The 21,307-nt window shown below is 40.8% G+C and overlaps 2 protein-coding genes across 2 annotated transcripts; one reads left to right on the top strand and one right to left on the bottom strand.

Annotated features, from left to right (window-relative positions):
- The first annotated feature begins 2,391 nt into the window (after positions 1-2,391).
- On the top strand, positions 2,392-11,081 carry LOC104924752 (FYVE, RhoGEF and PH domain-containing protein 4). Its single transcript, XM_019274599.2, has 16 exons — positions 2,392-2,617; positions 5,513-5,653; positions 5,837-6,407; positions 6,552-6,978; positions 7,131-7,276; positions 7,371-7,527; positions 7,614-7,752; positions 8,178-8,236; positions 8,381-8,524; positions 8,728-8,900; positions 9,028-9,058; positions 9,161-9,244; positions 9,352-9,477; positions 9,578-9,721; positions 9,964-10,104; positions 10,491-11,081. Exons 1-16 carry the CDS (start codon positions 2,494-2,496, stop codon positions 10,809-10,811), a joined length of 2,928 nt encoding a protein of 975 aa, XP_019130144.2. The 5' UTR covers positions 2,392-2,493; the 3' UTR covers positions 10,812-11,081.
- Positions 10,990-21,307, bottom strand: LOC104924759 (protein LCHN). Its single transcript, XM_010738212.3, has 9 exons — positions 20,586-21,307; positions 18,596-18,695; positions 18,179-18,337; positions 15,857-16,013; positions 15,628-15,766; positions 15,161-15,292; positions 14,890-15,040; positions 13,888-13,956; positions 10,990-13,550 (listed from the first exon to the last, which is right to left on the bottom strand). The coding sequence occupies exons 1-9, from the start codon at positions 20,977-20,979 to the stop codon at positions 13,355-13,357; spliced, it is 1,497 nt and encodes a 498-aa protein (XP_010736514.2). The 5' UTR covers positions 20,980-21,307; the 3' UTR covers positions 10,990-13,354.

Genomic DNA, 21,307 nt, shown 5'->3' with positions numbered 1-21,307 from the left:
TTTGGATTGAGATCTGGTAACTGTGGAGGCCATTTGAGTACAGTGAACTCATTGTCATGTTCAAGAAACCAGTCTGAGATGATTCGAGCTTTATGATGTGGCGCGTTATCCTGCTGGAAGTAGCCATCAGAAGATGGGTACACTGTGGTCATAAAGGGATGGACATGGTCAGCAATACTCAGGTAGGCTGTGGCGTTGCAGCGATGCTCAATTAGTACTAAGGGGCCCAAAAGTTGCCAAGAAAATTCCCCCACATCATTACACCACCACCACCAGCCTGAAACGTTGTACTAGTTGATGGATCCATGCTTTCATGTTGTCGACGCCAAATTCTGACCCTACCATCTGAATGTCGCAGCAGAAATTGAGACTCATCAGACCAGGCAGCGTTTTCCAATCTTCTATTGTCCAATTTTGGTGGCCTGTGCGAATTGTAGCCTCAGTTTCCTGTTCTTAGTTGACAGGAGTGGCACCCGGTGTGGTCTTCTGCTGCTGTAGCCCATCTGCCTCAAGGTTCGACGTGTTGTGCGTTCAGAGATGCTCTTCTGCATACCTTTGTTGTAATGAGTGGTCATTTGAGTTACTGTTGCCTTTCTATCAGCTCGAACCGTCTGGCCTTCTCTTCTGACCTCTGTTATCAACAAGGCATTTTTGGCCACAGAACTGCCGTTCACTGGATATTTTCTCTTTTTCGGACCATTCTCTGTAAACCCTAGAGATGGTGTGTTGTTTATGAATTCAAACATAAACGTTGTGAAAGTAACAATGAGCTTGTGCTCAACTTTAATGTAGAACTTACAGTGTACATGTTCATCATAGCATGTTCTAACACCGACCCCCACCGCTAACCTGAGGTGGGCGACCTTTTACTCTTTTTTTAGGTAGGTCCCTCTAGTGGTCCAATAGAGCACCTTTGGGATGTGGTCGAACGGGAGATTTGCATCATGGATGTGCAGCCGATAAATCTGCAGCAACTGCATGATGCTATCATGTCCACCAAACTCTCTGAGGAATGTTTTCAGTACCTTGTTGAATCTATGCCGCGAAGAATTAAGGCAGTTCTGAAGACAAAAGGGGGTCCAACCCGGTACTAGCAAGGTGTACCTAATAAAGTGGCCGGTGAGTGTATATTTGAAAAGTGTATCCATTTTAAATTCAGGCTACAGGGGAATATTTTCTGATATTTATTCTAATAACATTTCACACTTTTTTCATTTTGTCATGACCTTTTAACTCCTTCCTATAAAACGAGTTTTTCAAAATAAGAGTCCCTTCAAAATTAGAGCCCATTAAAAAGGCAATGATGACACAGCTTGTTGTATTAATACTCAATTTGCTGAGCAGTAATAATGTATGGGGGCGACGGAGCCAGACTCAGGCACATTCAAAATGTCTTTAGTTATTTTACATAACAAACACAATTTTTTTTTTCATATGACTATTAATGCAAGCACAGGCTGTAAGTTTATTCAGCAGTATTTGTGACACACCATACTACGTACACATACACATACACAAATAACACCGATGGACAATAAACTGTCTTTGATGGTCTCGCCACAGCAGATGAGTTGCACATCTGTGGCTGCTCATACTCCCTGAAAATGGATAAAGACAGATAACGTGCGATGATAGTTAATAAACCTCAGCAGCCCAACAAATGTGATATTAAAATTAATCAATATTTAAATTCCAACAGTAAGATGAAACAGATATTTCTCTTTGAAACAAAAGGGTTCACACTACAAATCATTCTCCCCTTTCTTTGTCTGATTCTTTTCTTTTGTCAAAAGAATAATGAATGATCTATGTTTAGAAATTCTGTTAGAACATATAATAAAGGTGCATGGAAAGATGGTTCACAATGCTTGTTCTTTGTTTTGTTTCCTCCTCATGTGGTTACCTTTTCTCTCCTCTCTGAATGACAAAATGTAGTTAACATAATTAGTAGGGTTATCCTCTCTTCTTGTCCTTATGATCATATGGAGACAAATAACAGATAAAGGAGGATACCAATCAATACTTTTGATGTTGTCTGGTAACTGATTACATTACAGCAACTGTCACATGGCGATGGAAACACATAATGGTCAGCACTTTTCAACACCGATTCTTTCCACTCTTGCTCCTGTCAGTCAGAATTGTGACAGGAAACAAAATATGAAACACTAAATATTTTTTATTTAATGCAAACATCTGCTCATAATTTCAATTATTTTGTAGTCTTTATTTCAAATTGTGTTTATATACTCTATCATTAAAAGCATTATTTATTCCATAGACCTACAGTAGACTTAGTGACTGCGCGCTGATTGGTCAATGTTCACCAGTGGGTTTGCTCGGAGGCGCGTGCAGGTTTAAATGAGAGGCGGTGCTTATTAAAACAGATTGAGCACGTGCACTAATGAACAGCAGGGTGTCGGATGGTTTGACGCGTCGCCCTCCTTCTCTCTCTCAGTTTACCGTGTTCTGACCTTTGGCTGCTCTGTGACAATGTTCGACCTGAAGAAGAGAAACAGTCTGACTCTGAACAGTCGGGACACGGAGGAGTTCAGACGAGTGGCGGTCAGGCGGAAAACCAAAGGTGCTGCGGTGGACTGCCAAGCCTCACGTACAGGTGAGGTGTAGGGGTACCACTCAAGCTTATGTGTGATTAAAACATGTTCAGGAGCAAAATACATGAACTATATATTACAGACATATTTGTGACAGTGGCATGTGTCCCCTTTTGGGTTGATAGAGACCCTAAGACATTAATTTTAATCAGTATTTATAGGAAAGTTTAATAATACAGTAGTCTGCTTATATATTCGCTGTTCAATGTAGGTTTTGCCTCTGAATGTCTAGCAGTAACTAGATTCTGAGGCACTGCTATTGTTGGAAACTATCCAAATATAACCTGACTACAGTATATTCCAGCAAGCTGTTTGTGTTCACCAGACAGATTATTAATGCATATGCATGCAGTAAATAAAAACAACAACCTTTCAGTCTTTAACACTCACTAAGACCAAGTGTGTGTGTTTGTGTTGCTGTCAACTTGTTGGATTACTACAGTGAAATCTCTTTCCCCTGATTCAGCCTGGACTTTGACTGTGTGTCTTGAGACCCCCACACACATACAAAGCTGCTCTGTTCCCCCATTGAGCCACAGTATCTGTTTAGATCAGAGAAGAATGTTTGCTCCAATGGTACTGATGATGCCGGATTCAACAGTGCCATCCATCTCTGTGACTTAATATAATGTACATTTTTCTCTTTGACATTGATACACATTGTTGGGGGGGAATCTACCAGCATCTCTGAAGCTCACTAATTGTTTATTTGATCTGTAAAAAAAACAAAGTGTAAAAAGTCTTTCCTTTGTTGAAACAAATCCATTAGAGTGATACATCTTTTCTCTAGCCGATTCAGGTGTCACATTCTCACAGTTAATCTTTCATTCCTATCACATCAATCATTTAATCTTACAAACTTTAAGATTTCTGAACCAGGACCTCCCAGGATTTGGATCAAGCAGCTCGTAAGAAGTAAGGTGTCAGATTTAGTAGCTACAGCTGCTATTTTAATGTGTCAAATAATCGATGTTTAAGTAAACATACGTGTTGGATTAATTAATTATATGATTGGATTAAAGTCAAAGAAACATCCCTCGTTTTAAAAAAAAAACACACAGTAGATTTATGGCAGAGGTTATGTGCTGCAATATTTCATTGTTCTTTCTCTGACAAGCAGAGAGAACAATTAATCGTGTGGTTGAACTATTTCTTCCATTTTAAGCATTGGAATCTTTAAAATACCTGGATATACTTTATATAACCTCAAAACCTTACATTTATGTTAATCCCAGTGTAGTTTTATTTGTCCTAAATTTGGCTTTTTTTTAATTAATTTTTTAAATTTATTTATTCCAAACTGAAGCGGTTTAAACAGTATAGTATTGAATAGCAGCCTTCAACATGCATCTTTCTCTTTGTAATTTCCTCTCCAGCTTCTCTGCTCCACCAAGATGTCAGTGTTGTCTAAAAACTAAAAAAAAAAGATTCTGCAGGAGTGATGGCACTGTTATTTCTGTGTTGAATGTTTCCTCTTAGACGCTGACGTAACTTGACATGAGTGGAAAAGGTTAGACGTATGGCGAAAAGAGAGAAGTAAGAAGAAAGCAGAAGTATTACATTGTTGAGAAAGTAGGCTTTAGCCATCTCCATGTGACCGACAAATCTTTTACACTTAAGCAGAGCCAGGAGCGAACAGAATAACTTCACTCTGTTGAACAAGGAACGATAATCTTGCATAAATTTGGGAATTAACCTGCAGGTAAGAACACAATTTGAAAGTAGTAAGTTGTGAAGTAAGTCAGGATGTCTGTGCACAGATTTAAAAGGGTAATGAAACAGCAGTGATTACTGTGATAAGTCTAACATGCATACCGTTTATTGTCTTGTGAGAATTAGATCAAACACAAAACTAGTGTAGAACCAGGAATACTATCAGTATCATGTGCAGGGTTTCTGGACAGAAAGTAATCCACACCTGGAACATTCTGTACATTGTATTATATCTAATTTGCTCTTTGGTGCACAATTTGAAAATCCATGATTTTGTCAGAAAACTTTGCAGTGGCTGGCTAAAAGCTACAGTTTGTGTGTGAATACATAAAAATGGAGTGGATAGTGTATTTAAAATAGGTTAAAACAATATTTACTGGGTGCCACCAGTTGGTCTAACTTCATCAGCCCAAAAGGAAAACTGATTTTCAATGTGGGTACGAAAGAACATACACAATAAATAAACCACACTGCAAGAAATGTGACATAATATTGTACAGCAACAACCTATAGTGCTTACAGGAGTATGACACAAGAGCATAATGTTGGCGGCTGTAGCTCAGGAGGTAGAGCAGGTCATCCACCGATCCAGCTCCTCCAGCCTGCTTGTCGGCAAGATAACTGACCCCCAAATTGCTCCCGAAGATTGTGCCATCGGTGTGTGAATGATGAGCCGTTGGCACCTTGCATGGCAGCGAATGCCGACACTGTATGAAAGTCTTTGAGTGGTTGAAAGATTAGAAAGGTGTTATACAAGTTACATTTACTATTTATTAGCGCTAAAGAAACACTTCAGCAAGAGACTAATGACACTACAGTAAGGTTGGTTTAATGTGTTTCTTAGCTGTTGAAGGCACAGGAGGAACCTCTGAATCATACCCTTTTTGTTTTATTTAGTTTTCCAACACTCAGCAAAATGAATACTTAAAACAACAGCTCTGAATGCTATGCTGAGTTCAAAGATCCAACTTTGTCATTTTTGGGGAAATGTGTACAATGATTTTGCAAGACTTGGATTAGATTTTTCCACTTCTTGTAACAGTGCAATCAAATACATCCGTACATTGACATTTTGTATTTCAGTATAGCTGTACTGTATTGTAACAGAGAACATTTCCATGCAAAAATAAAATATGTATATATGGCTCAGATAGTAACTGTAATAGTAACCGTTTTTCTTTTAGTACTGAGCAGTGGCGTGTGTGGCTCGTACACCTGTGGCCGTGCTTGCAAGAGTGTCTGTGGATCAGAACCAAACTCTAAACTTGGACCGGAAGGAGACACCAAAAGAAGCCCAGCTAAAAGATCACCCGTCAAACCACAAGGTAGGCTGAAGACCTGTAGCCTACATACAAAAAGAAGTGCTATCCATGTGAGTGTATTACTGTAAGTAATGTGATTCAATAAATCAAAATATTTGTAGTATTTTGTGGACTAAACTGTACCTGCAAGACATACTATGTACTATTATAAGGAGTTAGCTAAATACACTGCCCATCTCTTCACAGTGCCTCCTAAACCAGCTCACCTCCAGAGTCCTCTGAGGGCAGGACCAACTCAAGCCCACAGTCCCACATCAGGAAAATTACTACCTCATCAAGTTAATGGCACAGAGCAAGACCAAAGTCCTAATAGAGGTTATGGACGTTGTGTTTCCTGTATCAACCAAGCACATAATTGTCTAGGCTCCCCGAGTCCTGTCAGAGGAGGGGGAAACAGTCTTTTGTCCGGAGCACATGTCAGCCCTGCCAGACACACTCAGGGGATTCCAAATATTATAAGCAGTCCAATTTTCAGATCTCCAAGTCCAAGCAAAAGAGGTATTCAGAGCTGTTGCTCACTGAGGGAAGGAGGGCACAGCCCTGCTAAGTTGTCCCCAAGGAATCAGAGCCCTCTGGTAGGAAAACTGCGGACCCCCAGTCCTGTGCAGGGGAGGATTGGGAGCTACAGCCCTGCAAAGAACTGTAAATCCTGGCTCGGACTGCACAGAATCCCAAGCAGCAAGATGGAAGGAAAAGAGAAGAAAGCGGGGAAATCTTTGAGTGTGCCTGACCTGATTGTTTATTTGGATGAGAGCAGGTTGGATTGTTAATTTGTTCTATTTTTATTAAATGAATAACATCCTTTAGCATGTATAGAATTAATTTCTATTAGATGTCAATCATGTATGAATATCGAATCTCTAAATATAATTTAAATGATAGATGCACTTTATTTCTGCAGAATTCCAACTGAAAAAGTTGAACGATCTCCGCTGAAACCATTGCAATCACTCATCTGCAACGGGCCAGCCATCACTATCAAACCACCAGTTAACCATCGACGCACTCATTCCACAAGCGAAGCCCATCTATCAAGCAATGGCAAAGAGCATTCCCCACAACAAATGAATGGCATAGCGCAGGGGAAAGACTGCATGGTAGTAAATGTGAAAGGAATAAATGATGCAGAAAGCAAGATACCAAAAGGATGTAGTTCCACATTTTCCAGCCAGTGGAATAATGCAACCAGAGGAGATGGCATGATTGACAAGGACTCTGAAAGTGAACAAAACGATGAGGAGAGCACAGAGCAGAAATTGTACAAGATAGCCAATGAACTCCTGCAGACAGAGAGGGCCTATGTGGCTCGTCTCCACCTGCTAGACCAGGTCAGTGTGGTCATCTGTTTGTGGCTTCCTTCATGAAAACACAATCCCTTGATGCCAAAAGATTCAGCTGTAGTTTACCTCTTTAGGTCACCACCACATTCTCACACAAAAGTGGTTCGGTATGTCAGTATGCTTTCAAACTTCCACCACAGGTGTTTTGCAAACGCCTAACAGAAGAGGCAAGTCGGGGCTCATTTCCTCCTGAGGTCATAAGAAATATCTTCTCCAACATTTCTTCTATCTACTCCTTCCACGGCAAGTTCCTGCTACATGACCTGGAAAACTGCATCAGTCACTGGTGGGTGCTCATGTCATACCATAGCAGTAATACTGCCCATTACAGTAATGTTATTATTCTAGACCCTTGCACCCTTGACTTCCATCAAATGCAGGTGGGAGAGGCCAGGCCTGGGTCATGTTTGGCTGCAACATGCACCCTTCCTGAGGATGTATGCCGACTACGTCAGGAACTTTGACCAGTCCATGGAGTTGGTGAGGACCTGGACCGAACGCTCCTCCGCCTTCAGAAACATCATCCAAGACATTCAGGTACTCAGCAAGCCACATGTCAGCTCTTTTTCCTAAAATTGTGAAGGTCCAAGCAGAATGTTCCGTATGTATTGTCCTGGTTTCAGAGCCAGGAGATGTGTGGCAGCCTGAGCCTGCAGCACCACATGTTGGAGCCAGTCCAGAGGGTTCCACGGTATGAGATGCTTCTCAGGGATTATCTAAAGAAACTGCCCATGGATAACCCAGATTATGAGCCTGCTCACAGTAAGTATGCTGCACCAGTGACACAGTCTATTGATCACTTAATCATGTGCGATCACTGGCTTTATTGGTCGGTCTACCAGTAACCTGGCGCTGACTATGGCGTCAACTTGTTGGATTACTACAGTGAAATCTCTTTCCCCTGATTCAGCCTGGACTTTGACTGTGTGTCTTGAGACCCCCACACACATACAAAGCTGCTCTGTTCCCCCATTGAGCCACAGTATCTGTTTAGATCAGAGAAGAATGTTTGCTCCAATGGTACTGATGATGCCGGATTCAACAGTGCCATCCATCTCTTTGACTTAATATAATGCAAATTATATATTAATGTGTCTCTTGCTCTCATAGAGTGCCTGTCTGTCTCTGATAGGTCGTTAAAGTCTTAAATGGGCACAATAACCCTCTTCCTTTGTCTCTGCCCACAGAGTCCTTGCAGACAATTTCTATGGCCGCCACCCACTCAAACACCGCCATCCACAAAGCTGTATGTTCATTCATGGTCACAACACATTCATTTTATTATGTCAAAGCTGCTTATCTGAAAATGTATTATTAAAATGCCAGAATTCTTTCCTTTAATACAGCTATGATCACATCCATACAGATCAGTTTCTCTTTTTACCTGTAGGAGAGCCTGAAGCGGCTGCTGGAGATCTATGAGATGGTTGGAGAGGAGGAAGTGGTCAACCCCACCAACGAGTTTCTGAGGGAAGGTCGTTTGCTCAAGCTGGCTGCCAGGAACACATCAGCCATGGAGAGGCACCTATTCCTGGTTGGTCTTATGGTGAAATTGCTGATCAATGGTCATGACCGAGACAATGATCCATAAATCTGCTGAAGACCTTCTAATTGTCTTTCTGCCAGATTATTTTAAATTGCTCTTTTCTAATTCACTAGAGTTCATTAGAGTTTAACTCTAATATGGGTTACAAACCATAAAAGGGTAAAACTTTGGTGTGTAACGTTTCTCCACAGTTCAACAACTTTCTGCTGTGCTGCACTCCTAAGTTCAGCCTAGTAGGGCATCGGTATACTGTGCGCTGCAGGATCGGAATGGATGGCATGCAGGTGCAGCAGACCACCAATGAAGATCACCCATCCACCTTCCAGGTCTCTGGAAAGGAGAGGACACTTGAGCTGCAGGCCAGGCATGAATTTTAACCTATTTGTTTAGTTGACACATAAATAAATGTTCAGGTTTTTGCAGTTGAAAAGTAGTAAAGTATTAGTAGTAAAGTAGTGATATTAAACTTTTTTTTTCTTCCTTTTTTCAAGCTCTGAACAAGACAGGGATGAGTGGATAAAGGTAAGTGTATTTTTATGTTTGCAACTTATTAAATATTATCCAGATTGGGAAAATGTTAAAAAATGTCAACTGAGGTTTCTAAAGTTTTTCTTTTTCCCCCAGGTAATTCAGGAGGCCATTGATGTGTTTCAGAAGAAAAATGAAACCTTCAAATTGGCCTCTAAGGAGCTAAATGTAGAGGAACCGGTAAGTTAAATAATATTTCCGAGTGGGGGTTGTATGTATTTATAACCTGTTCAGACAATTCCATAAAACACCCTACTAATGTACTGATGACTACATGTATTTTCCAGACAGAGGAACTCGGCCGACGTGCCCCCCGCTGGATCAGGGACAACGAGGTAACCGTGTGTATGAAATGCCAGGAACCTTTCAACGCGCTGACGAGGAGAAGACATCACTGCAGAGCCTGTGGCTGCGTAAGCAATTTTGTTCTGTGCTGAACACACAACACAGACAAAATCTCTGTCTTCTATATTTTTAGGAAAATGTAGCAGTGATGGTGTTTCTGCTCCCCAGGTGGTGTGCTGGAAGTGTTCAGACAATAAAGTGGCTTTGGAGTATGACGGTAACAAGCTGAACAAAGTGTGTAAAGCCTGCTACTCTATCCTGACTGGTCAGAGAGGTGAGAGGATGGAGGGAAAGAAAAGACGAATACTGGAGGTAAGCCGTATGTTTCTAAAGGTGATGACAAGGATTTAGCTTTGAAATCAGTGACAGTTCCTCTCAAGTCATTGCGGTTATGGGCACTTGATAAATTTAGAATAAAACCAACTAAAGACATTGACAATTCTAGTCTGGTATATTCTACATAAAAAAACGGAACTCTGTCTTTTTAGGAGCAGAAACGTCAACATATCTGGATGCAAGACTGTAACGGCATTGTGTTTTCTGTGTTGTCCTAGTCGGAGGCATCTCCAGTGTCTAGTGACAACATAATGACTGGCTTCTTGCTGTATGGAGACAACCCCAAGACCTTGCAACAGGTGTGGTCTGTCATTACCAGGACTGAACCTCCAGTCCTCTGTCTGTACACTGCGCCACAGGTAGGCATCTCTGTGATAGAGAATGATGTTAATTTAACTATTATCTACTATATTATTCTTGTTGTTGTTTTTTTACCGCATACTTATTTCTCTTTGTATTTAACTGTTGTTTTTGTGGAACTGTCTCTAGAGGGTATGCATGTGATGTTGTCATGTCACCCCTCAGTACAGTCAGCATCTGCAATCATGCACCCACATGAAAAAAAGGGGAAACATGGCTAAAAGTGTCAAAAGCTGTTGTGCAATTAACTGCCTATACAGATTCTGAAATAAGTTTTGAGGTGGCAAAAGGCTACAGAATATTACCTGCTTCTTTCATAAAAGAAACCTAATAAACCATCTGCCACCTGCTTTTCTGTTCTTTCATTCACCCCCCATATCTCCAGGATGTGAAACCCCTATCCTGTATACCTCTACTGGGCTGCAGTGTAGAGGATTCTCCTCAGGAGCTCCAGGGTCAGCCATGTTTTTGTTTAAGCCAATCCAAAACAAGCCACACTTTCTCCTGCGATGGCTTTGACCTCAAACAAAGCTGGCTGACTGTTCTGAAAGCTGCAGTGACAGGAAAGATGCCAGCAGGCACACTCAGTGGTTATGACATCACCCCCAATGGCTCCAGGTGTGGCATCAATGTGAATGAAAGAATCTCTGCTAGTGATCAATCTATCGTAAATGGTAACGTGGAAAAACCACTGCTGAATGTTTGATCATCCATTATGGAAAGTACTCACAAGCATGTACACAAACATACAGCAACAGATGAAACAAGCCCATTTGCTGTTAAAGACGGTAGCTTTGAACTGCAGATTTTAATAAAATGAATGAAATCTAGAAGTGAAATTCAGGAATGTAAATGATACAATACATAATATTCAGACTGAGAACTGTGTTTTTTCCTTACAAGTGGCAATGCACTTTATTTCTGAAATGGTTTACAGTAAAATAAATAATAATAAAGTGAAGGTGTTTTAAAATGACTCGGACTATCCCTTCTACAGGTTTTCTAAAGGTGCCATGCAATGTGGCATGAAAATATGCTGTTGCTTTCTTACAGCGGACCGTTGAACACATAATTGCATGAGTGTTTCAGTGATGCACAGAGGCTCTGTGGGATCATAATTGTCTTATAAAACACATTCAGCTGATCCCATTTCTTCACAGATAATGTTACAATAATTAAATATTTACACTCAACAGGATTTACAGCTAAACCAACTCTAAATAAACTGAATACATTTAAAATAATTAAATGGATAAAGACAATCAGTGGCAAACAGAAAATGACAACATAATAACCTTTTAGTTTGTTGTAGGAATACATATCTTTAGTGTCACAAAGCCTACGGAGTAACCAAAGCACCAGGTTAGCTTAGCATTCAGCATGTTTCAGTCCGGCAGTAGATGTGGCAAATTAAAATATAACTGTGACTTTAAGTGATGATATTGCAATCGAATTTTCTATTTCAGCGTGTGTATTTTCATGTAACAGTTAGGCAGTAATGGTTACACTAAAGGAAATCCCCCGAAACATTGACCACCTTGCTGTTCCGCACAAATGACTAAACTACACCTGATCTATGGAAGTATGCAAGCTGAAATGTCCCATCACTGGGAACCCTTGCTTGAAGTTGCAATAATCAATATTTTTATACTAACAGACTCAAATGACTACAGGTAATGTGACAGAGGTCACTTATTGCCAATCTTCCATAGGATTAGCATTAATCTCTGTAGCTCGGTGAAACTTTTTTTAGCCTGTTAGTGAGTTCTGGTTTTATGGAACATTTACCGATAGTTTGATTACAAGTGAGCTGCTAGATTAGAAAGTTGGACAGCTAGCAGCTAAAACATGTTTGCTGGATGTATATTAGGCCATTGTTAGCTACATGTTAGCCATTAAAAACATGTGATGTAGTAGTAGCTGTCACTTGTTTTTCTGCCCTCTAGTGGCCAAAATTTGATTAATGCAACTTTAAAGTTCTCAATTCATGTCCCTCTGTGTCTTGTCTTGTTTCTTTTTCAACAGCAATATGCAACATAAGATACCAACACATGCAACTTTTCTGTTTTGCTGTTGAGGGAGCTGAAATTAAATGCTGTGATGGTGTGCTTCAAAATGTACAGAGCTTAAAAGTTATAGAATTGTGTCTCTAAGATCTATTCTGCAGAGAGTAGCTGTTTAAAAAAAAAAGAATCAACTCCGTGTCTCTGAATTGAGAAAATCATCTAAAGTTGTGAACTCGCCCGCTTGAAGGCCTTGCCTTTGTCTCGCCACTAGAGTTACAAACACAGCTAAACATTTAAGAAAAGCAGTAAAAACGGAAAACAGTGCTCACTGTGTAACAGCCTATTCTTCTGAACTGCAGGCCCAGCCGACAGCCAGGGTGCAAATAAGCCATTCTGAATAGCCTCTATGTCCTCGCGGACATCACTCTTGCTTGTTGGACATCATTAGAAAATCTGATTTGGTCTTAGCTCAGGCCAAAAATAATTAGTTTCAACATTAAATGGCAAACTGATAATTTGTTGCCACTTAAAACACACTTACAGACATGGCTCGTAGGTGGGTTGACCTGCTTGTAGTGACATAAGTTAGATTTCAAGAAAGGAGGACCTGATTTGGACATAGAGGCTTAAAAAACTTGATGTTTAAATCCAGCACTTAATACAAGGACAGCAACACTGGCAGAGAGGCAGACCCACATATCACACATACGCTGACACACCGTACATAAAGGGGAAAAAAAGCAGGATTATTTACAGGAAAGCTGCCTCTCTTTTATACTTTCATACATTAATCCTCAGTACATGTTTTGTTCAATTACTAGCTTCACTCTGGAAGAAGTCTCATCTGATGTTCTTGTCATCTTGGGTTTGGACCTGCCATTCATTGCTTTAAAACATGGTTCAGTGGTGAAATACTGCAGCTGCATCTGATTCAGAGTCAGTCAAGGCTGAGTAATCCATCTTTAGGGTGGGTTTATCTCCAGGAGGCTGTACCACATTACTCTAGGTTATAATACGTTGACTGTAATGTTGGTCTTACCATCAGGTTGTGAGGGAGCAGAACCACGGTGAACAAAAAAAAGCACAAGTGGATTTACGACAAAAAAAAAGTTATACCAGAGAAATTTCTGGAGGCTCAATCTGTCTTGAAGACTCAAAAAAATCAGTAGTGCAGCACTCAAAGCTCAACCCCCTTTTAAAACCAGCAGTGATAAGAGGTGGAAAGCCAACCGTCTGTTGTCTCTCAACTACAGCACAGCTGCTCCGACACCAGCAGGGTGTCATAGCCGTAGATCTCCAGCAGGTGGAGCAGGAAGAGCCTATCTCCATGGGGATCCAGACCCATAGCCCTCACACTCTCCTGGGTCAGCGTGGGATCAGGACTCCCTGCCACCTCACTGAGGGTCTGGAAAATCCTGTTGTTCTCCTCCAGGAAAAACCTAGATTAAATTTAGAATGAAGATAGTTTGAGGTTTTGTTCTGCAGCTCCATAAATACTACTTTGATTTATGTTTTAACAATCTCCAAAGTTCACTTTTTCCATGTATGCTTTCCTCTTACATTCCTGTGGTTTTTATTTCCTGTCTCTATGCTGAGCAGTGGCAGTGATAACATGGAAAAGCACACTCACAAATCAGCACAAGTATGCCCTTTGTGTGATTTAATAACTACAGTAACTGTCGACAGAGGAAAGTTTTGATCCTCATAACAAGATCAGGTTTTGTCTGCTCTGTGTGCAGTGGTTAATCAGGCTGGTTAAATGAATCGTGCACTCACAGAATAAAGAGATCCTCTTCACTGGACACGCAGTCGCCATTCTCCTCCTGGGAGTACAGCAACATCTGCCTGTAAACACATACATACATTTTTTTTCAAGCTCTCCCTTTAAAAAACCTACAGGCGAGACTGCTCTGTCTCTGATTAATGGGATTCCATGATATGTGTACTTCAACTGTGCTGCATGTTAATGCTTGCTAATACAAGGTACAGCTGAGGCTGGTGCAAATGCCATTCATTTTGCAGGTATTTGGCTATAAAACAAAGTGAATTCTCACCTGACAGTGGCACCAGATGACCATCATTGTTGCAATTCATTGACAGGGACCATAAATGTATACATAATATGTGGTAAAAAGTAATGATGGACATCCCTAAGATGCTGCTTGTAATGTAATCTTATCAGCGAACATGCACTACTGTCACTTTGAAATCCAACCAGAACTTATGCATATTATGTAGTTAAAAAAGAAAGAAATACAAAAAAATATGCATATTATGTAGTTAAAAAAGAAAGAAATACAAAAAAAAGTGATGCGCACAGCTAATTAAAATCTTTTGGTCACATGACATTTGATCCTCCTGTTCCTGTTTTTTTTTCAATAAGTGACTTTTTATTGGTTTTGACATTGATTTGAGAGTTCATATATCTGACAAACATGCCCAACTGGATTTTTGCCCAATTACATCCCTCAGAAAAAATGGTTCCTTTGCAATGTATCAGACTGAATTTGTCACGATTAATAATTATTATTTTGTCGTTAAAGGATAAGGCTGGCTTATTCTATATTTGCATTATTAAAAAAATTCAATGCAAAACACCAAAACAAACCATTTTAGTCTATATTAAAAAATATATATATACTGTATATGGGCAGTGTGTGTGTGTGTGATTGACTCAAAATAAACTACAAATAGAAATATATAGACCAGCACCAGCCTTATCCTTTAATCCCCACCCTGGTCATTTTTGTGATGTGTAAGCAGTAGTCCTTTAGCTACCTTTGTTCAGTGAGTTTGCGATATTTCTCCCTGTCTGCAGTGCTGAGGCGGAGCAGAGGTTTCAGGCCATCTCTGCAGGTCTTTACATTCTGATTGTCTACATACACATCATAGAGATCCTTCTTCTCCTCAAAGATCTTCTCAGTAGTACCTAAGAACAAAACCCAAGATTTGAGACACAAGGGATTAAAAAGATGTATATTAGACAAACTAACCCCAGTACTTTTTCAGCTGGGTTTTTGTGTTCAACATGTTTTAAGAATCCATTTACATGCGACGTAGGAGAGCTCGTTCTCCAGGGCGCTGATATCAGCCACATTAACGTAGAAGAAGGGGCGGAACTCGGGCACAGCCACGCCGATCCCGGGGATGGAGATGTTTGCCAGGCAACAGCAGCAGTACACTGAGAGGGAAGAGGGTGTGGAAGGTGAGATTAGAAAATGATGCACAAGTGTGGGAGAGAAAAAGAGTGACAAAAAATGTGAATGTGTGCATGACACTAATAAAGCTGAAAAGGATCTGCACGTATAAAATCACACTGCAAGTAGTCAAATAATTTTTAATAATTTCTAACAGGCTGCTGGTTCCAGCTTCATACTGAATGGGCACGCATGTGAGTGGTATCAATCTTCTCATCTGACTCTAGGCAAGAAATCAAATATGTGTTATTCCCAAAATCTCTAAATTTTCATCTAACTACTATTCAAACTCTTGGGAATAAATCCAGATGTTTCTCACCTCTGTAGCAGACCACGCCCACTGGTGGAGGGGAGAAGATGAGGATACGTCTGCGGAGGAGAGCCAGTTTCCACAGTACCATGATCTGCTCCCCAAAGAAGCGGATGAACTGGGACATACAGCCTGCAGGGTGGGTGATCTGCTCCAAAGGTATTCACACACACAGGTGCACAAGGTTACAGAGTGATATAGTGTAAAAAGGCTGTAAAAGTGGAAATGTCCCTCCTACCTTCATCTCAGGATGCATGCTGTGGTTGATTGCAGCTCCCCAGGCGTTGGCTGGACATGCAGTAACAACACCATCACCACTTGGGGGCAGAAGTGCTCTCTTGTCCTCATAGAAGGCCTCCAGAGGAGAGTAGTGGCCGGGGGACTGAAGCTGGAGCCTGGAGGGGACAAAAAAATGGATATTAAAACTGAAAAATTGTAAGCCTTAAAATGAAAATATCTTCACAGATACATAAGTAGATTTTTGTCTTAATTTCAGTTTAAAATGTACATATACAGCTTATAGCAAGGTGCAGAAAACCTTTAATCACAATACTGCTTCAGTTTAAATACTAGCACAATGATCCCAGCCAAAACTATTCAAATCAATCCATGTATAATTTCAAAAAACAAAAAAACATGCATGATTATGTAAGCTGTGGGCAAAACTTGCATTATACTCTACACATCACCAAAATGTGTTTTGGTATTTCTACACACCTTGACTCTTTCCCTAAATAGTATATTTTCAAAATGACTAAAAAACTGTTCAGCACAGAGAGCTGTTTTGAAATTTAAACGGACAGCTAAAATGTAGAATGGATGTGGTCAACAGCTACTAATTAGTGCAGAGCCGTATAGTGAAACAAATGATCAGCTGTGGCACTTTATAATACGAATTCATGTGGCCTGGAAACCCTCATTCAGTAACAACAGAGTGAAAAAAACTGAACCGCCAACAATATGCAGTGGGCTGGATGTCAGTCTGGGAAAAAATATGCTACCGAAGTACAGAGAAAAAAACAGCTGCCCTACATACACCCTGACTGTGACTATAGAATGTGATGTTTTTTATATTTTATTTATTCTATAACCACAAGGAGGGAAGAAGGAAGGAAAGAGAGACATAAAATCCTAAATATCTTAACCATCTCATGACCAACAGTGAGCCATTTATGCAACTGTTATAGCAGTCAGCAGATGAGGTATCTGGAGCAAGCTATGCAGGGAATGATGAGTAAGGAGCATGACCACTGTGTGACTGAAGGACAGGAGAGGCCACAGTGTGGGAGCTGATTGGGAAAAGCAGACAGAGAGAGAGGGACTGAATATAGAGATGGCGTGCGTTCATAACCAAGTGTGACAAATCTTGGGATGAAACACTGTAGTACTGTAGGACATCCCAAACCAGCAACATTATTAATGGTGTGTAAAAATAGCAACGTGTGGTGTTTTTGAAGCAGAACAAGAAAACGGGAGTCACGGGAAGTGAGAGTGAGATGAAAAGAAAGAAAGAAGAAGTAGGCTAAGAGGAGTCACAAAGCCCTGCTAGAAGCCCCTGGAGGCCATTTTGAACTTACCTGGGAGTGTGTTACCACATCCCTCTTCCTAATGGGAACCAACAAGTGTGTGGATCAGCATACCGTCTTTATATATGTATTTTTTAGTAATAATGTAATATGCTTTCATGTAGGGCCATCGTCAGGTCAAATTTTCAATTTGTCCAAAACGTAATGATCACACATCTGTTTAGTAGATGTTGATGTGAACATTCTGAACTTAGAGTCAAGATGGTTAATGTTATGTCTGCTAAACATCAGCATGTTACCATGTTGACATCAGCACTGCTGTTCAGTCATTGTGACCATTGAGGGTTTTGTTATTCCCTCATTGTGGGGATGTGAACACAGATGTATATACAGTTTTCAGTGAAAACAACAGTAAACATAATTATCTTTAATTTTGTTATAGTATTGTATTTTATGATTTTATTCTAAAAAAAAAGTAGAATCATGAACAAAAACTAACCATACTGTATGGAGTCATTTTTTGCGCAGTAATTCAAACTAACTCTTTTAATTAAGTCAATTAACCACATGACAAATAATTGAAATTTAATAATTGAAAAAGATAGATTTTGTTTTGAAATAATTCATCATTTTAAAAAATGTATCAAGTTTGCTTCTAAAAAGTCTGTTTTATTTAATTTGTACAATTTCATGACAATCCACTCTCTCCACATTTGCATGTCTATGCCCTTGTACTGCATGTGTGAGTGTGTCTGGGTTAAAATGGATGTAAAAAATAAAATAGAGTGAAAAAAGAATTTCCCCATCGAGGGATTAATAAAGTATATCTAAAAAATAGAACAATTTTTCTTGTCTTGGAAATTATAATGAGCATTTTTCACTATAGTTTCATGACATTTAATAAACTAATCAAAAAACTGAGATGAGATGAATCACTAATGAAAATTATTATTGGTTGCATACCAAATCCTAAGTCTGTCGTTCAGTCATGTGCATGAGCAGACAACTCTGTTATACAAACTAGCTCCTCTTACTTGACTTGATGCTCCAGGAAGCTCATGTAGCGGTAGAGCAGGGTGTAGGAAGGAGACAGGATCCCTACCGACTTCATCCTTGCACCCCTCTCCACCGTGCTCTCCACCGGCATGTTGGCAAAGCAGGCAAGGCCGAAGTAGGAGCCCTTCCGGAAGTAACTGCGGACGGGTGGAGAGAGAGAAGAGAGAGACAGACGAAGCCATGAGTCACAAAAAGCAAAGGCACTGCCAGATGGCTGAGCTTTTTTTTTTTTTGCCAGGCAACACTTTCTGTACTGCCAGGAGGAAGACATGGAGCCGCATCCTAATACTCTGAATTAGCCTCCTCCACTTGGTTGTGTCCTTGAGGTTCTAAAGAAGGTTGAATAACTTCTTCTATTGTGCATACTGATGATATATACAAGCATACACACTCACATGAAATCAGTGGTGACTCGGTGGGAGCCGCTAGCGATGGCTTTAAACTCCACTCCCTCCAGGTCCATGTCTTTGGGCAGACACCACTCCAGCATGTTTCCTATCACACCCACGCCACAGAGAGATAATATTAAAACACACAGGCAAGCACACAAATGCTGATACAGGAACAGACGGTAAATATATTATCACTATCTCATCTCATGCTCATGAAACAACAGTGACACAGCCCGACTGGATTCCTTGGAATTCATTATGTGTCAGTTTGGGCGCTGACGCTCGAGCCACAGCTGAGCAAACACGGCATAATAGGAGCAGGTAGACACAGAAGGTGACTCAGCCCGTGTGGTTTTCAGTCTATTCTGTAGCCACATGGATCAGTCTGCAGAAACATGAGTTGATCTGTCATCAGATTGAGCCTAAAGGTCTGTATGATCCACTGGGACTAAAAACCACCTGCGGCCGAACACCAAAGATGCTCTGTTGTCACTATGACAGCTGTTACTGACTTGAAGTATTTATCTTTAAGTGTCATGCAGAGTAAAGTGCCCATCAAAGCTATTTCCTGTACAGACTGACCAGTATTAAAAGATCAAATGTAGAGATACGATGATTTGCAATATAACATGCATCTCTTGATTAAAAATGAAACATTATTCTATTCGAATTCATTGTCTACTTGTTTTAATACATTAATACAAGTTTTATTCATTGCCATCTCTGTGGCTGTTCTTGGTTGTTGCACTTTGTTGCAACTCTTCTCCCCCACTCCCTTATCTTGTTTTCTGTCAGTTCTCTGCTGCACTCTCTAATAAACAAGGTTTAAAAAAAAAAACAGCAAAAAACTATAAAATATATTGTACATGAAAAAATGAAAACATTTTCTGCCAGAATAACACCTTCAGAACAAACAACATGTATCAGGCAACTCAAAGCACATGTGCCACATCTGTATTTGAAGTGTTTTAGGGTGGATTATTCCTTTAAGTAAGCAGAAGTGGAGCTAACTGTCTGTAAACAGGGATGTGGTACATCTTTGATACTGCAATACCTAACATCTTTCAAAATATCTTGCCAAAACACTGAAATAACTGTCATAATGTTGCGATGTTAAGTCAGAGCTATGTTTCCCTTCATATTTTAGCATTAGAGTGATATTTAAATGCACAACATGTCGACATTTCAGATGGTGTAGATCTGACAACACTGAATATATTGAATGAATGGGTGTGTGTTCTTTCTACAGGTGCACATATAATGACATATTAAGCAAACATGTGGCATCGGCTCATTTGAAGCCTGATAGTAACAGTACTGACTGCAAAGACCAGGAACTGATGGAGCTAATCTACATGGAGACCTGCTTGTTTCCTTCGACCTTCAAACCTTTGCTGCAAAGCCCCATCAGTGTGTGTGTACAGATATCAGTAACATGTCCTCTAAGTAAAGTATATTTTTTTAAAAAGATGTCATGTCTCATGTCAGTCTGACAGCTCCAGCTCCACCCTGTAGGGAATCTCCTGTGTCTCGATCAAGTCAGGTGTTCTCCATCAGTTTGAAACATGAAATCTTTTGATGAGCCCTCTGGGTATCTGACTGGCCACTACATCACAGGGGACTCACCCTGTCTTCAACATGGCCCTCATTAAAAATGTATAGGCCTACTCTGCAGAAACAGCCAGGTGATTGATTTCCATCACAGCAGTCATCCTGACATTTTCAGCTCTGTAGGTAGACCACAGAAGGTGTCATGGTTTTTAATCATGTCTCTAAACTTATGGCCAGGTCAGACAAAAGCCACACCTGTAGGAGAAGGTTCTGCAGACTTGGTACAAACATGCGCTCTTCATTTTGGGCGTCAGGCATGCCATTAGACGAAGCAGGTTTATCTATTTTTCCCCTTTCTGTCTATAAACACCATTTCCCTTACCTGTAGACATTCTATTTAATATAAAAATGATAATTCTATGAAATATATTTTGTACCCCACCTGATCTGGTATTGAATGTAACCACAAAGACCGACACAATCTGGTCCTTTTCCTCCCATTTCACCATCCTGTCTTCCAGCGTCACCTCCCTCGATCCTGCATCCGAGTGATGCTCCTCGTTGTCGGGACGCAGCGCTTCATCAATGCCCGCCGGGGTGCTGGAGGTCGCGGGTGGGGCGCTGCAGCCGTCTGCGTTGGAGACAGACCTGCTGTTAGTGGGACCCCCCGGACCGCTGCTCCACCCAAACCCCGGCGCGGAGCATCCTGATGAGACTCGACTGTTGGAGGGGCTCGACAGTCGCTCCTTTGCCGGCAGCGCCTCTCCGTCGGTCTTCTCCGCGGACGGAACCTCCTCCCAGTCCAGCAGAGGGGCTCGGTCCGACCGCTCCACCATCCTGTCGGCGGTCCCACCTCGACAGTCTCACCGCGGATTGTAAATGATGTCTCAGCCGACAGGCACCAGGTCCATCCGTGGATAATTACACCTCAGATCAGTTCCCGCATTGTGAAGTTATTATAAAACATTAACAACGGTTGCATTTTGCATTAAATGAACGTGACGCGCAGACGCTTTGGCATCTATCTTTATAATCTTTCTTGTCTGAGGTGATCATAAATTTGATGCTGTTCAGAGAGGGCAACTCCTTCGCCAAATGTGAGCTGCGTTCAAAGCAAACGCAGCAGTTACTGTTCATCCCCGTTGCTAAGAACACGCTACTGAA

This window comes from Larimichthys crocea, chromosome XX, assembly GCF_000972845.2.
Source record: "Larimichthys crocea isolate SSNF chromosome XX, L_crocea_2.0, whole genome shotgun sequence".
Classification (NCBI taxonomy): Eukaryota; Metazoa; Chordata; class Actinopteri; family Sciaenidae; genus Larimichthys; species Larimichthys crocea.
Note: the sequence above shows the minus strand (reverse complement) of the source record. Positions and strands in the feature narration are given on the sequence as shown.

Excerpts from the sequence above, each read along its gene's own strand:
- LOC104924759 (XM_010738212.3), bottom strand. The coding sequence starts at position 20,979 with ATGGTGGAGCGGTCGGACCGAGCCCCTCTGCTGGACTGGGAGGAGGTT. Across the intron at positions 18,696-20,585 it reads TACATTCAATACCAGATCAG|GAAACATGCTGGAGTGGTGT; the intron begins GTGGGGTACAAA and ends TGGGTGTGATAG. Across the intron at positions 16,014-18,178 it reads TTCCTGGAGCATCAAGTCAA|GCTCCAGCTTCAGTCCCCCG; the intron begins GTAAGAGGAGCT and ends TGTCCCCTCCAG.
- LOC104924752 (XM_019274599.2), top strand. The coding sequence starts at position 2,494 with ATGTTCGACCTGAAGAAGAGAAACAGTCTGACTCTGAACAGTCGGGAC. Across the intron at positions 5,654-5,836 it reads ATCACCCGTCAAACCACAAG|TGCCTCCTAAACCAGCTCAC; the intron begins GTAGGCTGAAGA and ends ATCTCTTCACAG. Across the intron at positions 7,528-7,613 it reads ACATCATCCAAGACATTCAG|AGCCAGGAGATGTGTGGCAG; the intron begins GTACTCAGCAAG and ends TCCTGGTTTCAG.